This window comes from Epinephelus lanceolatus, chromosome 10, assembly GCF_041903045.1.
Source record: "Epinephelus lanceolatus isolate andai-2023 chromosome 10, ASM4190304v1, whole genome shotgun sequence".
Classification (NCBI taxonomy): Eukaryota; Metazoa; Chordata; class Actinopteri; order Perciformes; family Serranidae; genus Epinephelus; species Epinephelus lanceolatus.
The window spans coordinates 29258599-29275019 of NC_135743.1; the positions used below are offsets into that span (position 1 = coordinate 29258599).

At 39.8% G+C, this 16421-nt stretch overlaps 1 protein-coding gene across 1 annotated transcript; it reads right to left on the minus strand.

Moving 5' to 3' along the window:
* Positions 1-5726: 5726 nt before the first annotated feature.
* On the minus strand, positions 5727-16363 carry ccr8.2 (chemokine (C-C motif) receptor 8.2). Its single transcript, XM_033640066.2, has 3 exons — positions 16225-16363; positions 11777-11860; positions 5727-10280 (listed from the first exon to the last, which is right to left on the minus strand). The coding sequence occupies exons 2-3, from the start codon at positions 11854-11856 to the stop codon at positions 9194-9196; spliced, it is 1167 nt and encodes a 388-aa protein (XP_033495957.1). The 5' UTR covers positions 11857-11860; positions 16225-16363; the 3' UTR covers positions 5727-9193.
* Positions 16364-16421: the final 58 nt, after the last annotated feature.

The window sequence follows — 16421 nt, forward strand, 5'->3', positions numbered from 1 at the left end:
GCATATTTCCATTACTGATTATATATGACTTCTTTGAATGTTTCTTCCAACAGCCAGACAGTGTTTCCTCACTTGGTGACAGCTCACCCGCTATAACTTCTGGGCATCCTTCTGTGTCTATCACCCACTAAGTTCAGCAATCACTCACACAGCGAAATCCCTGTCTGACACTTCTTTTCTTAAACAAGTGAAACCCTGAGTTAATTTGAATTACCAAGATACCAAGTCATCTCAGCCTATTAGCAAAATGGGTATTCTCAGTATTCTCTAAAGAAATTTCTTAGAAAGTAAAGAGGGGAAATTGTGTGATTTTCACCTACACACAGATGATACAAACAGTCAGGGACTGTAAGAATATTGTCAAATGTAAGGTACACTGCACCCACTATGAAACCAGGCTCTGACAGACCACTAGATGGCACTAGAGAGCTGAATTTGATAAGATAAGATACACCTTTATTGATCCCACAATTGAGAAATAAAGGTGTATCTTATCTTATCAAATGTATATACTAATGAGCAGACACACATGAAACAACTGGTCCATCAAGTCACTTGCTTAGATAAAGTGGCACTAGTGAGGTCAGCAGTACATATATCACAGTAGTAGAGAGGATAGAATATCTCACATTGTGGAAAACAACAGAGACCAACTGTTACATTAACATGGAGTTCAGAGGAAAAATACACTAGTATCCTCCGTTATAAGTGAAGTACTTAAGTATGCACCTCACCTTAGCTTGCACCCTATCTCTCAGCCCATCTGTTTAAAAAAGTACTGAAATATTCACCCCTAAACAGTTCAGGGTAGGTCACGAGTGTTTCACAAGTGACAATACTTTTCTTGGTATGGAAATGAGAGTTATTCAAATGAAGTTACTTTCCACTGTCAGTTCTAAAATTGCAAGGCATGCAGTTTTTGGTGACTTAGAACCTCTGAATTATCCTGTAAAATTCACTAAATTCACCTAAAACGCCTATCCAAGGAATACCTGGAGTAAACTGAAAGGTGTTCTTGTTCCATCTTTAGTACATATATATATATATATCTATATCTATATATCTATATATATATATATCTATATCCATATATATATATATATATATGCATGGTATCATTTGAAAGGTAACACTAAAGTTTTTTCCCACCGCAAGTGTGAGTAATCACTGAAAGTGCTTCTGTCACTGAGTTCTAAGGTTTCAAGCTGAAATTATATCTTTTTTTAACTTCACCTGAATATTTTCTTGAAAAAAAAAAGATGCTGCAGATGACTAGCACTGGGAGTTCTTAGCTGGAATACACAATGAGACCACAGCATGAAGCCTCACCTAGTCCAAATTCAAGGTAAATAACAATATCACAGAAAACAAATATTTTCCACATTGTCCTAAGGTCTCTGTCAAGGCGCTTTTCAAAAAAAAAAAGTGGGTAAACAATGTACTGAATGTTTGAAGATGAGAGAAAACAAGTCGACACAGACAGAAAAGTCTATTTAAAAGCTTACTGCAGGGGCGTAAACATAGACAGTGCAGGCAGTGTGGTTGCACTGGGGCCCATGGGGTGGAGGGGCCCGACTGCCACCTGGAAATATGCCCATGTTCAAAGAAGAACTCACATTACATGCCCTAAATAAGGCAAACCCATCTCCATCTTGGTTTTCAGGTTTTGTAAAACAGTGTCAATCTATAACAAATTATAAACGTATTCTACATAAACTATTGAAAAAACTATAATTTACCAATAAAAAACTATCAGGTTAAACCACTAATTTTCTGTGTGTGTGTGTGCTTCATAACTTGTGCATCTTTACAAGAAGGAACAGAGCCGCTTCTATTTTCTGAGGATGCTCCGCTCCTTTAACATCTGCCGGACTATGCTGAGGATGTTTTATGAGTCTGTGGTGGCCAGTGCTGTTCTGTTTGCTGTGGTGTGCTGGGGCAGCAGACTGAGAGTAGCCGATGCCAACAGACTCAACAAGCTGATCAGAAAGGCCAGTGACGTTGTGGGGGTGGAGCTGGACCCTTTGACAGCAGTGTCAGACAGGAGGATGCTGTCAAAGGTGCAGGCGATACTTCAGCATGGCTCTCACCCTCTCCACAACGCTCTGCTCGAACAGAGGAGCACCTTCAGCCAGAGACTGATTGCTCCTAAATGCACCACTGAGCGCCACAGGAAGTCATTCTTACCTGTGGCCATTAAACTGTACAACTCCTCCCTCTGATGATCGGACTCATTTGGCTATTTATAAAACAAAACACACAATATAATTACTCATTCTTATTTCATTTATAACGCTACAACCATTTCATTGTATACTGTATATATTTCAGATTGTCTACTTTACTATTTTATTATTTATTTTATTTTATTGTCTACTTTAATATTTTATTTTATTTTATTTTAATGTCTACTTTCAGATTTTATTTTATTTTATTTTAATGTCTACTTTAATATTTTATTTTATTTATTTCATTGTCTATTTTAGTATCTTATTTATATCTTCATCTTTATCTCTTGTTTCCATTCATGCTGTATTTCTATTTCTACTTTGCACGGAGCATTGGAACAAAAACAATTTCCCCCCGGGGATTAATAAAGTATTCTGAATCTGAATCTGAGTAACTAGGGCATAAGAGGGCCCCTCATAAAACCTTAAGCCACTGGCTTTCTAAAACACTTCTAGAAAGACTGAATTGATAAAACAACATAGGAGCCACTTGTTTATCATTTACATTTGTAACAGTCTGTGGTGCCTGTAAGGAGTTTAATCCTCCTGTGGTGCTCCGGAGTGTCACTGACTACAAAACCTGTAGGCCATTGGGCCTGAGAAATTTCCATTATCATGCAGCTACAGGTTGGTCAGCTAATGTCCATTCCCTTCAGAGATCATGATCAGAAACACACACACACACACACACACACTGCAATCCTCTAAAACAAAATCTAGAATCTCTCAGATTCAAACTCAAAAGTCAATAGTTATTTTATTTTGTGTGATTTTAAACTATCTTGCTTAACTTGAAGATCTGTACTCTTACCCCTTTCCTCTCTAATGAGAAGCATAGGAATAATCTGTTGGGTTTTGTGTATATTTTGATTGTATGTCAGGACTGTGCAACTGCAGGGTTTGCATTGTCACTGCTAAATACAAAAACAAGAACAAAAAAAGAAAAACATGTATTAAGGCAAGTTGTGGTATCTATTCTTTTACAATTTGTTTACTGCTCCATTTTAAGTATATTAACACCAGGGTTAGAAGTAGCGTATTAAAATTACTCTCATAACTGTAACAAAGCTGTTTTTTGTGTAAAAATAAGAAATTTTGCTTTTACTAAGGGGCTTTCTGTCCTAAATATTGCACTTACCTACATCTGAAGTTGCATCTGTTACAAAGTAAAAACAAGTCACATAAAAAAAAATTAAAAATGGAACAGATAAACAGACTAAAAAAGGGGGGGGGGGGGGGGGGGCTGAGTTCCAGCAACACTCTGGAAAAGATACTACTACCTTACATGGCTGTCATGGGGTGTTGGGGGTGCAGTAACACCTGGGCTGGGGCAGCCAGTTTGTGAACAGTGGGCTAAAACTGCAATATAATAAATAATTACATCATTACTGGTTAAGGTTAACATTACTGTGCCTTAGGTGATTGAAAAAAAAGGTTTTGTCTACTTTATTTAATCACCAGTTTCTACCACCCAGCACACCAAGCACCAGCATGCCAAGTGACCCAATTCAAACTCACCCAACTGGGTGGGACTAAATACTCAGTGCTGTCATGCACATGCTGGATTTTCCAGCAGTCCACTGAGGAACTTTTACCCTCAGTGAGGTGTGTGAGGACTTTCTGCTGAGCCTCATTCAACTCAAAATGTTGAAAAACTCAGAGAGACTGGGACTGGTTATACTGGGGCAGAGGTGCTGAGCGGACTGGACCTATTATATTTTGGACACAGCAAGTAGGAAAGTTAAATGGGGAGCAGATTAGAGGACTTTGTGGTGCACAAGTCTCACAGAATGACGATCAGACAGGTGAGTAAAGCAAAGTCACTGCGATAGTTGTATGCATAGAAACCTATGGTTGTCTATAACTCTCTAGAGGAGGATGTCAACTTTGTCTGACAACATAGCATTATGTGCGTGCATGTATCTGCACTACAAGCCGTGTAAAACTGGTGCCGTCACCTTTACTCTAATACATGTGTCTGTGAGCAGCAGAGTTTTTCTTGTTTATACCTCTCTGTGTTGCATGCCTTGCATCTGTAACAACCATGTGGCTTTTGCAGCTAGCATGGTGTCCATAGACTTGGTCATCTTACTATATAATGACGAAAACTCTGTGGGTGTGTCTGTCTGTTCCACGTTTTTCTCCTGACTGACTTGGTCAATCCATGTGAAATTTGGCACAGTGGTAGAGGGTCATGGGAGGATGCGAATGAAGCAATATTACATCAGTTGGCCAAAGGGGTGCGCTATAGCAACCGACTGAAATTGCAAACTTTGAATGGGTATATCTCATGCCCCGTATGTCATAGAGACATGAAACTTTGCACAGAGATGCCGCTCCTCATGAGGAACAAATATAGATTTTCCGCCATTTTGAATTTTAAAAAAACCCACTTAAAATCGATCTCTTGACAAAAGTTGGAAAACTTACTAAAACTGAGCTTCTATAAGGCAATGAATATTGCGGAGGGTGTGGCTCATCACATAAAGGTGTATAACATCTCAAGGGTTTCACTGATCACCACGCAACTTTGTAGGCATATGACCACACATAATCTGAGGGGCCCCCTCCATTATTGACCCCATCAAACAGAATGGGGGCGCTAGAGAGCTAATTTCTATCTAGGCCTAACCTCCATATCAATTTTTACTAAACTTGGTAGATATGTAGAACAGGACGCCTCAAGGTGACTGGAGAAATTTAACTGTAATTGGCAACTGGGTGGTGCTATAACAACAGAAAAACATGCAGCAAAGGGCCACAGGCTGGACTCGAAACCCGGGCCGCTGCGGCAACAGCCTTGTATATGGGGCACCTGCTCTACCACTAAACCACCGACGCCCCGAATGTTCTTGGTTTTTTTTTTCTAATTTTTGGTATGACTAAGTCATGGTATGGTATGCTGTACATGATCACGGAAACTGTCATTCTGTCATTCTGTCTGTACCATGTTTTTCTACTCACTGACTTGGTCAATCTATGTGAAACTGCACATAGGCATTGAGGATTAGCATAGGTAGAAGGTGACAAAGCTACCAATGGGTATGGACTAGTTTTTGTTTAATTCGCTGAGTTTTGTCTCTTTTCTGGTTGATTCTGGCTACACTGATGACATCTGTGAATAACTGATCATCAGCTGTATGCACAGGCTGCAAGCGGCAAGAACAGTTGTTGGTTTGGACGTGTGGGTTCTGTGTTGTGAGGTGCAGACGTTCAAATGCATCCCATGTCACCAACTGGAGCCCACTGTTCCAAAAACTTCAAATCAGAATCTGGTTCAGTTTATTATTTCTATTCATGACAAGAACATCCTCATGAGTAAGGCTACAGTGCACAGGAGTGTGTTTCACCAGGCTGCAGTAGCCTGAGAAAAATTAAATGTGAATGTGAATAACACAGTTCAAATAGGGGCCAAAATATTATCCTTAAAGGGAGACATGCAAAACCACAACAACTTATCAGTGTACAGAAAAAAAAACAGTATCAGATATATGTGGTATTTTCACAATATAATTTTATTGAAAATAGAATACAAAAATATGATACATAAATATTGAGCATAAAATCAGCACTACAAAAATATTTGCTTGTGTTGGCACATTCAGTCTGCATGTATGAACATGGTCACTGTGACAAAAACATCAACAACAAGAGGAAATGCTCGCAGTATAATGCTTCTCTTTATAAAACGGAGTATAATAGAAACAAAGACATTATAAAAATACATCAGTAAAGATACAATGATACCACTGATAATACCAGTACAGGAAATAACATGATGTAATACAGCAAATGAAAATGTTGAAATATGGTCTGTCTGCAGTTGCATTCAGGGGCCACTTGGTTTAAAACCTGAGTGCTACTGTCATTTATGAGAAGCTGTACTTTTCAGCTGACACTGATGTCAGTTAACTGGTGAGAGTTAGTTCTCCTTTATATTTTGGAGACATTTTGCTATTATGCTTACCAATGGTAGAGCTGCAGTACCGAAATGCAGGAAATGCACGGAGAGATGACATACAACAAATGTCCCCAGCTTGAATCAAACCCCGGATGTTGCATAACCACATGACTCCCCCTCTAAAGGTGCTGAATGTCTGCGTATATCACCCCCAATGATGTCATGGTGATGTCAGTGCAGTATCTCAGTTTGGGCCTCAAGACTACACATTCATAACAGAAGCCTGACAGACATGAGCACTAACTAGGCTGAGAGGGTGTAAGGACAGACACTATCTAGTTGCATCGTGGGAAGTGTAGGATTTGGTCTTTATGGATTTTTTTGGAAATTCTCAATATACAAATTCTCATAAATGACAATATTAAATATTTACATGTCCAAAAAGGAGCAGGAAGTATACATGTATTTGTCCTACCCCTTCTCCATATCTCAAACTCTCAATTTACTCAATATTTAACAAACATACAACAATATATAAACAATATATTCTTTTTAAATTTACAACCCAACCAGTGTCACTCATAACTTCAACTATTTAGAACAAAATGACTTTATGTTCATCCTACCAATCCTTACTACCCAGACAATATCAGCCTCTGCTGCTTATATTATTTTTAACATTCGATATTGAGATACCCACATATTTAAGAGTGCATAATAATAATAATAACAATAATAATAATAATATTAATAAATCTTGCTGTTTTTTATGGGAAACAAAACAACAAAAAGAGTGTCTGACAGAAAAAAAGTAGGAGATATTGAATACTAACATAAAATCTGTTTTATTAAAAAAATGCTGAACAGCTCAACCAGCAACAACAGTACAGTATATAAAGAAGCCTTGTGATTGGAGGAACAAGCTCAGAAGGAGGGAGCCACTGGGAAAAAAGTCTAATGAAAAACTTTAAGTGTAAATTGACTGGATGGGATGCCTATTCAGTCTGCATGACAGAGTATAGAGTGTAATGATTTGAAAATAATCTGTTTTCTTTTGTGAAATGCTGATTAATATCAGTAGAAATTTTGCAGAGACATTTTCAAAATTTGACAGGGAAATGCTCTGCTGTGCACAGACACTGCAAAGGTTAAACTGACAGCTTGGTTATACACTTCCTCTCTTTGTCAGGTTGTGGTTTTCTCTAGGTTGAGGTTAGGTGCAAATCTACCGGTACATATGCTATGAAACTTGCAATAAGTGTTTCCAGCTGCACCAGGGACTTTTTGCTGTGCAACACTCTGATACACACAAAACCGATGCACTTGTAAGAGTGGTCATCATCAATCAAAGTTAATATTTGTTTCCCCCCTCTTACTTAATGGTGTTTGCTCTGATTGAATGCAAGGAAATGGTGAGTAACCGAGTCTGCCTCTGGATTGTTGCAGCACTGTGCGTCTGTTGTTTCTTTTGGCAGCTGATATGAAATGAGGTTACTGGGGCTTCTGATGCTGACGTTGACAGCTGGTGTAGTTGACACAGTTTCTTATTCAGTTTCTGCCAGTAGCATTATTAATCAGGGAAAACTACATGTAATTCATAAACAATATCTCTCTATATATCTAAAAGCATATTTACAGTACAATTCCATTATACATTTGTATGTCTATGGAACTTATAAAAGTATAATATGACAACATCATGAGACCATAAACCTCATGTCGCTCAAGCTAACACACAGTCACATGTACTTCCCTATATTATTAATAACCACTCACTAGCTAACCTAGTTCCCCTTCCAAGACCTAAAATGTACCCTATCATTAGAAGTATATTATACATGACCTTCCTAAAAAAGCAATGCATAGATTCATACAAAAGGAACTGCCCTCAGTCATCACCTATGACCCACTAGAAGTGTGGGGCGGTGTCTGTATCTACAGAGAACCTGCCCTTTGCCTGTATTTTTTTAGTACTTTGGTTTGTTTTGGATGTTTGTGGGTGTAAACTTTTCGGACGTGGTGCGTAGCCCCCAGCTAAAAGCAACGCAAGGTCAGGACTTTTAAGAAAAAGCTTAGTGACCAGGTTACATCACTGTCCCCGTCTCTCTCCTCTGCTCTGTGGATGTGAACGGCAGGTTTGTGCATCTTTTTGATACACACACACCGCGTGCACACACACACACACACACACACACACACACACACATAGAAGTGGATGCAATGAAACATGCGTTTAGGCTGAATTCAGACAAAATCCAGCAATGCAGCACCTTAGGTAGGGTTGTGTGGAGGTGTGGGCATGCTTATTTGTGCTTTAGAACACTTAAAAATAAATCTAAATAATCTTTTATTTCTCTGATTAAGCCCCTTTCCCACTGGACAAAAATCCACTAACACCCACTAACATGTGGCTTTTGTGTTGGAAAGGTTACGATCGGCATTCACTCATGGGGGACAAATGACTCTGAAGTAGTCACAGGTATTTATCAGCTCCAGCTCTGATGCAGTAGACACCTGACACCCAGATTGGCATGCTAATTTTAGCCCCTTTGCGGGAAAGATGCAATGGCTGGCCATCTCCATCCAAGCAGCGCTCAAACATCATTTAAACTTTAGTCTGCACTGGTCTTGGTCTGCACTGAGTTTGAAGAGACTGAGTAAGTAAGACATATAAAGAACAGGTAACCACCTTTAACATCTTCACTGGCCTCCATCCTGCTTTCTATTGTTTACTAACCTGTTTTATGGTCTGTTTGTGACGTCAAACATAACACATCAGAAAAAAAAAACAGACAGGCATACTGCTGCAGAGCTGTGTGCATGGTGGAAAAGGGCATCAGTCTGATTGAGCTAAAGAAAGAGAGGCCAAGTCTGAATGTTGTGTTTAGGAACAGTAAGCGATAAATTTTACATAGCATGCGTTTACCCGCAACCCAACTGTAATCTTAAGTAAACTGACGTCCTAAAATAGTCTATAAGTGAGCATTAGCCAGAATTACCTCTTTCTGACTTCACAAGAAAAATGACCTCATCTTGGAAACAACCACACAGACCGAAACACGCATCACACAGCAGTGCTCCTCTCGTCCAGACTGGAGGTCTGTGAGTAGACTGATGTTGAGATTCTGTCCTGAGGTATGCAGACCTTGACCATCTGACACAGCCTGCAAGGAGTTCTGTTTATCAACCGCAGCAGATGCTTCCTAAACTTCTCCCCTACAAACACGTACAGGATGGGGTTGAGGCAGCAGTGAGAGTAGGCAATGGCCTCAGTCACTTGTAAAGCCAATGTGATGGCTTTGCTGCTTTCGCATGATGTATAGATGTCCAATAGCTCCAGCGCTTTAAAAAACGATGCCACATTGTAGGGGACCCAGCAGCAGAAGAAAACAGCAACTACTATGAAAACTAAACGGATGGCCTGTTTCTTGGATGACTGGCTATACAGCAGCCTCCACACAATCTGTGAGTAGCAGACAATCATGATGACAATCGGGACAAACAGACCCAAAATGTTCATTTTAAAAAGGCTGAAGACCCTCCAGAAGTGAGAGTTGAATGCAGGGGCGTTAACTGTGTGATATTCAGGGGAGCAGAACGTAGAATTATTGAAAGACTGCTGTTTGAGAAAGATCATGTCAGGGAAAGAAGCAAAGAATCCAACAATCCAAGTGACAGCAGCTGCAATCATTCCAAAGGACCTCGTCCGTACCCTCAGGGCGTAAACAGCCTGGACTATAGCAAGGTACCGGTCGATGCTCATTAGACTGATGAAAAAGATCCCACAGTAAAACACAATGTAATAAATACCCAGGACTACTTTGCACATCCCATCCCCAAATCGCCACTGGTCCCGGGCTTGGTGGGCTAGGAAGGGAAGGGTACACACCAAGAGGAGGTCAGCAACAGCCAAATTTAGGAGGCACACATCTGTCATGCTGCGGAGTCGCACCCCACAAGTAATGACCCAGATGACCAGAGAATTACCCAGAAGACCCAGGATGAAGAAAATGGCATAGAGGGGTGGCAGAAAAGTGGCCGCATGTCGCTCATACGTACACAACCCGAAGCCTTCTTCAGGGTAGTCAGAGTAAGAGTAGTAATCTATTCCGGTCACAGAGGTGATATTGGTGATGGGTGCTGTAGTAGAGCTGGTGAGGAACAGGGAAACAAGGAACAATGCATGATTAGAAAGTTCCCTTTATTTCAGGTCAGTTTATTGGATCTGTTAACCATTAATGGATAAAATCAACAAACTAAAACATGAGTTGCCAGCAAGCTTTGAGACTCAACTTGACTTGAGACTTGAAGGCAAAATATTGAGGACTGAGACGTGACTTAGTGACATAGTAATATTGAAAAAAAGCTGCACTGAACATATTGTGTATTTTAGAGCGCTTCCAAATTGTCACAAATAAATCAATAACATAATGAAGACACAAATACTGGAAATGGAAAAGAGAGAACACTCTTATTAAATAATCAGTTAGTTTACATGAATTAGTAAATTAATAGTTTTCTTTTTTACTCTAAATTGTGAAAATGTTCTGATCACATCTCTTATAATCCCTGCCTTTCATTATTAAAAAAATGTCCCATTCCTTTTTGTAAAACATGTGTTTTTACTTGTCTATTTTTACTTCCCCATATAATATTTTTTTTAAACCTGGAGGATATTATTGAAATATCTGCCAGGTATATATATATATATATATATACATATATTTTCTTCTTCTTTTTCTGATTTTTCCCTATGTGCTTCATGACCTTGGACATGTTTTGTTCCGTCTGACAATGATCGTACTACATGACAGTTGAATGATTCTGGAAAATCAATTTGATCAATAGAAATAATGAATAAGGCATGTATTTGTGGGCCTTCTGAAACACGTTGCGCCATGTCTGCTGGAATGACAAGATTTGTCTAGCGTGGCCACAATCACTCTGGGTGTCCACGTGGTCACATGGCTGAGATCTGTACTCTGCTTTGACCTGTTTTAAACCGGATGACGGAGAGTGCAGCCATCACTGTGGGAAGAAAGTTATGATAACTGCATTGGTAAAATGTGTTGTCTTATCTGCTGAAAACACATTTTCTGTCACCTGTGCTTAATGCGTCTTTTGAACACAGCCAGGACACGGTGGCTCATACCATTCTGAATTTTATGTAACAACTAATGATTTACACACAGTTACATGCTACACAACCTTTGTTTCTGTACTGAGTGAGTGTTTGACTGTTGTTGATGTCAACAATGATGTTCATAGCCACTGTGGCCACGTGACCACACTCACCCCCAATTGCCCTGTCCCCCAATTTCACCCATTCTCATCTGGTACCATAAAAATGAAACATTTTCACACAGATAAGCTGCACTAACAAACAAGAGCACCAAAAAGCATGCAGTTGTGTTCTTGCAGCCCAACTCAGTTGTCAGCAGAATGGATGTCAGGGCAAAATACACTGAACTGAAACTGTAACAGCTAACAGCTGAGAAAACAATCCCTCTACTAAGCGTGAAGTAGGAGTGAAGTAAAACAGTGGAAGCCAGGAAGGCACAGACTGACAAAGGCACAGATTTTAAAACAGAGTGATCTGAGCAACATCAAGAACAAAATATGGTGGTATATGTATGTTTCTTCTTACCTTAGGAAGTTTACTGTGGATGAATTCCCAGTCATTCCACTGAAAGCAACGACAGCAGTGGTAGTTGCAGCCATAGTCATCTTACTGAAAAAAACAAAAAAGACAAAAACATGACCTACCTTAGGAAAAAATGCAGAAACCCAGGCGTGGACCATCCCTTTTGCTTTTCTATCCCACAACACAGAGACAGCTTAAATGTTTCTTGCAATGTTAAGATGTTGAATCCACATTGAATTATCAGGTTTGTTTCTTAATCATGGTGGAGAGAATACATATATGTCTAACAGTCCACTTGCTTTCTATGATTCAGCTAAATCAGTTTCTATGCATGGATTTTTGAGTATGTCCATGAAATAGTGGCTCCAAAAACAGTACCAGAGGTGAAGGTAAAGTGCCACACACGCGTCCAAATTCCACAGCAATCAGCTACATTATGATTTGAAAGACGCAAGAATGTATCAGTTCCTCATCAAATTCAGGGGCATGTCGCAATTTGTTCCCCCTATCTAACCACATCCCCAGGTTCTCAGAGATTTTAACTTCCTACCTGTCCCTACCTGTGCATAAGATGAAATAAGACTTTTTCACAGGAATTCCTCATTTATGTGCTCACCTGGTCACACTTCCCGTCAGTCCCTCAATATTACTGGCCCACTTTCTTTGTTGGTTAATCATCATATTATGTTGTTGCCTGTAACTTACCTGTTATCTGCCTGCCATATAAATTCTCTGCCTGTTGTCATATATAGTAAATCACTGAATTCACCCTGCTGCCTCCTCATATGTTTCATCTGGCATGCTGCCTGTACTCCAAATTGCTACAGGGTGTGGTGTGGTAATAAATGAAATCCATATGCCTCTCTGCATAGTTGATTATGTTATTCCCTCTTTTTATCACAACTTAATGACTCTGTAGAAGGGTGGTTAGCCTGTACAGTTGGCTACATTATAGTCTGTTACAACCGGCTCAGAGTCACAACACAATGAGGGACACAACACCGGGTTAAATGCAAAAAGGATAGAACATTTATTTACAAAAAGACAAAAAAAAGGGCAAAGCAAAAACACAAACAAATGCTGGAATCTTGTGCCAGGGAGTTGAGGGAGGGAGAGGGCGGAGAAAGGAGCCACTTACACCCAGCCATAGATATCATATACAGTAGCCTAGATAACTCGTTGACAGCTTAGGCCCGTTTCAGCGATGCGTCAACATCGTCGCCATCTTGGGGAGGTCACGGCCGGCTGGCTAGTACTGTTGTGTATGGAGACAAGTCTTCAGCAATCTTGCCATGCTCACTCAAAAGTCTCAAAGTGTAATTGGGTGCCGGTTCAGAAAATTACAGCAAAGCATAAAAACCGTTTCAGCTCATAGCTCCTCGTTAAATGGTTTGTGGGCGTGTGTCCCTTTTAACAGAAACCAGCTGGTTCAGATTAACATTAAAAACAATACAAATATGGAGCATTCATAAATGCAACTTCGGTGATACATCGAATAGTCTAAATATAATAAAAAAAAAATAGAATAATAGAAAATCTTGAAGCACAAAATATACCAGACACAACAGTAGTAGCCAGCCGCCTGTGACCTCCCCAAGATGGCGGCGACGTTGACGCATAGTAGCCACAGGAATGAGTCATCTATGATTATATGTCTATGGGCCCAGCCCACAACTTCGCGCAGGTGCCCTCAATCACTCCTTAGTGAACTGCACCTAGAACACAGAGACATAGAACAGACACACACACACACACACACACACATGCAAAACAATAACAGAACACAGAGTGACATGTAACACACATAACAAGTCTGTAACAAAATAGTCCACAGTTTGTGGGCATATTACAGTTTTGTGGTCAGATTAACAAATCTTTGAAGTTTTTTTCTTTTATTGCCAACAAAAAAGACACCGCACAGAGATTACAGATACACGTATAGCAGTGCAGCTCATGAAGGGTATTGCCGTATATCTTTTACTAGTACATGGCTATGTGTATTACTGGATTCTGCATGTGAAGACTCAGAAGAGTCAGATCACGGTGCACAGTAGCCACAGTGGAAGAAACCTTCAGATTGATTTGGCAACCTGTGAATGGTGTAGGTGGTTTACTTGTTTCAGTGTGTGTGTGTGTGTGTGTGTGTGTGTGTGTGTGTGTGTGTGTGTGTGTAAAAGTGATCACATGATGCGCAGAGCTGAGATCACACTTATTCTCAACCAGTGGGCCTCACAGCACCATTTAATGGGACAGGACGGTACTGCCAAATGGTTAAATAAATCTAAACTTACATTTTTGGGTAACTAAGAGCCCGGTCTCACTGCGAAGTCATCAAATCCAGTGATAGGGCAGTGACTTGTGGCATTAGAAACCAACGCAAAAAGACATTCTTTAATGTCAGCACTGTACGCGGCCGGTTGCTGTTATAGTTTAACGCCACCAGGCAGCATCAGGGGGAAACGCAGCGGGACAAGGACGAAAGTTAAGGTGGCAAATGTCCAAATGGGGTGGGCGGGAGAGAGTCTGAGAAAACGGTGTTCGCGTCTCGTAAGATTCTAAAGCCAAACGACATGTTTTTGTTGTTGAAGGAAAAAAAAGGTCAATTCACAGGATTGTACCTACATAGTGCATTTATTTTGAGAGAGACTGTATGTAAACCCTTTCCTGTGGAAACAGAAGTGTATCTTGAAAGAAGACAAAGCATGTAAAAGGCATAACCCAGAACGTCAACAACCAACGCACCTAGGGTACCTTGCATGTTGTATGTGGACGTGGAAAGTCCATGACCAAGCACATCAATATGTGACGAGGTCAGAGTGAGACTGTGATGGAATTTACAGGGCCAGCAATTTTTTAAATCTAAATCTGCTCAAGAATTCACATAAATTAAAATGCAAAATTAAAACGCATAATTTCAGACAACTGTGTTTTGCCACTGTTAGCTAGCTAAAATTTCCCCAGCTGCAGTGACATCTTGATCGCCACCTGGTGGTTGGCTGCAGTATAGGTTATAAACCCTGCCCCCTTCATGTCAGCAGATGCAACATGGGCCAAACTAAAAAATCAAAGTTCACATCAAGTAAGTTTTTTTAAAGGTGGTTTCTGTCATCTGACGTACTTCTTATCACGTCCTATGTATAATTGTTTATTTTTCTGATAAGTTTTGTTTTAATTACTTATTTGATGCTATAAAAACGTCATGTTTTACAGATGTGTGGACCAATTGATGTGCTTACAATCAATGGTACTGCAATTGGGAGGGAACCCCTATACCACCGAGATCTCCTCTACACAGACTCTGGCTCCAAATGATGCCCCCTGTGCAAGGTGGCGGCAGCTGTATCCAAGGTATTTTGGAAGTAGAGACGGGTTCCCCTTTTTTTTATACAGTCAATGACACACACTGGATCAGTTTTTGAAGCGAAAAAGTGATGTGGGAGACAACCAGACAAAACATAACATTTGAGATAATTTTGTCGTTACAGCTGATAGTGGCATAACACAGCACAGTTTATTATACTATGATTATATATAATTATATTTATTATATATAATATATTTATTCACTTTTAATTATTAATTGTTTTTTTTAATTATTATTTCACTTGTTGATTTAACAATCAATAATGGGCCTTAAGTACAAAAGGTTGAGAACCCCTGTGTGTACGATGGTTTTGAGCACATACACATGTTGAAGAACTGTCTGCTAAATGAGATTCAGTAGAGAAGATCATCTTGGATAAAAGTCTTTCTGATAGGCTGAGAAAGAATAAGATATAGGCCTACAGTAAGATAATCCCACTGCTGTCAGCACATTTTTTTTAGCTTTAGTTAGCAACTTGATGACAGCACTGCAGTTTCTGCACAGTTTCAGGCCACAGTAGTTACTTTGTGTAATTGCGATAGATGGTTGTCTCGGTACTGTTGGTTGTAAAATCTGCTGATGACCAGGATACCATCAATGCACCTTTTCTACAGAGCAATTTTGAACATAAATGTCCTCTTACGTGGACTCATATCTGGACAAGCATAGAGTGGAAAATGCGCTGAGACTGTAAGTGATATGAATCTAAAGTCTTAAAACCATCCAAATACTGAACACTCAACTGAAAGCACATCTTCCTTCTCTCTTATTGAGTTCTTTCAGCATAGTCATCACTGTGTCTTTAAAAGCCGTTAGGATCAAGCGTATAGCACTCCGTCCAAATCAGCTGAATTCAAAACGTGAATTCTGAGGTGTTAAAAAACTCATAACCACAACTGAACCTCTTAAAATAGCTGGACTAGGCTGCTTATGACCTCATGTCTAAAATGACTCAGAGCTGGAGTTAGGGTTAATGTTAATCAATTCATCTTATGAGCTTATTATTCCGTAACAATTATACAGATATGTCACATAAAGCATGTGCGTGTGAATAAATAAATAAATAAAAAAATAAATAAAACTTTACCTGCCAGTGACGTTAACAAGATAGCTGATAGTGGTGTGAATTCTGGATCACAAGATGCTGTGACGGACGGCCAGATCAAAGCTATTATCAGCTGTGCATGCAAGCTCATTATGTACTGTGCACCAGAAATGAAAAAATACTTCTCACACCTTTTCTTTCGTGGTGTGCACACCTATTAAAAATACTCCCATCCCCCT

Excerpts from the sequence above, each read along its gene's own strand:
- ccr8.2 (XM_033640066.2), bottom strand. The coding sequence starts at position 11,856 with ATGACTATGGCTGCAACTACCACTGCTGTCGTTGCTTTCAGTGGAATG. Across the intron at positions 10,281-11,776 it reads TCCACAGTAAACTTCCTAAG|CTCTACTACAGCACCCATCA; the intron begins GTAAGAAGAAAC and ends GTTCCTCACCAG.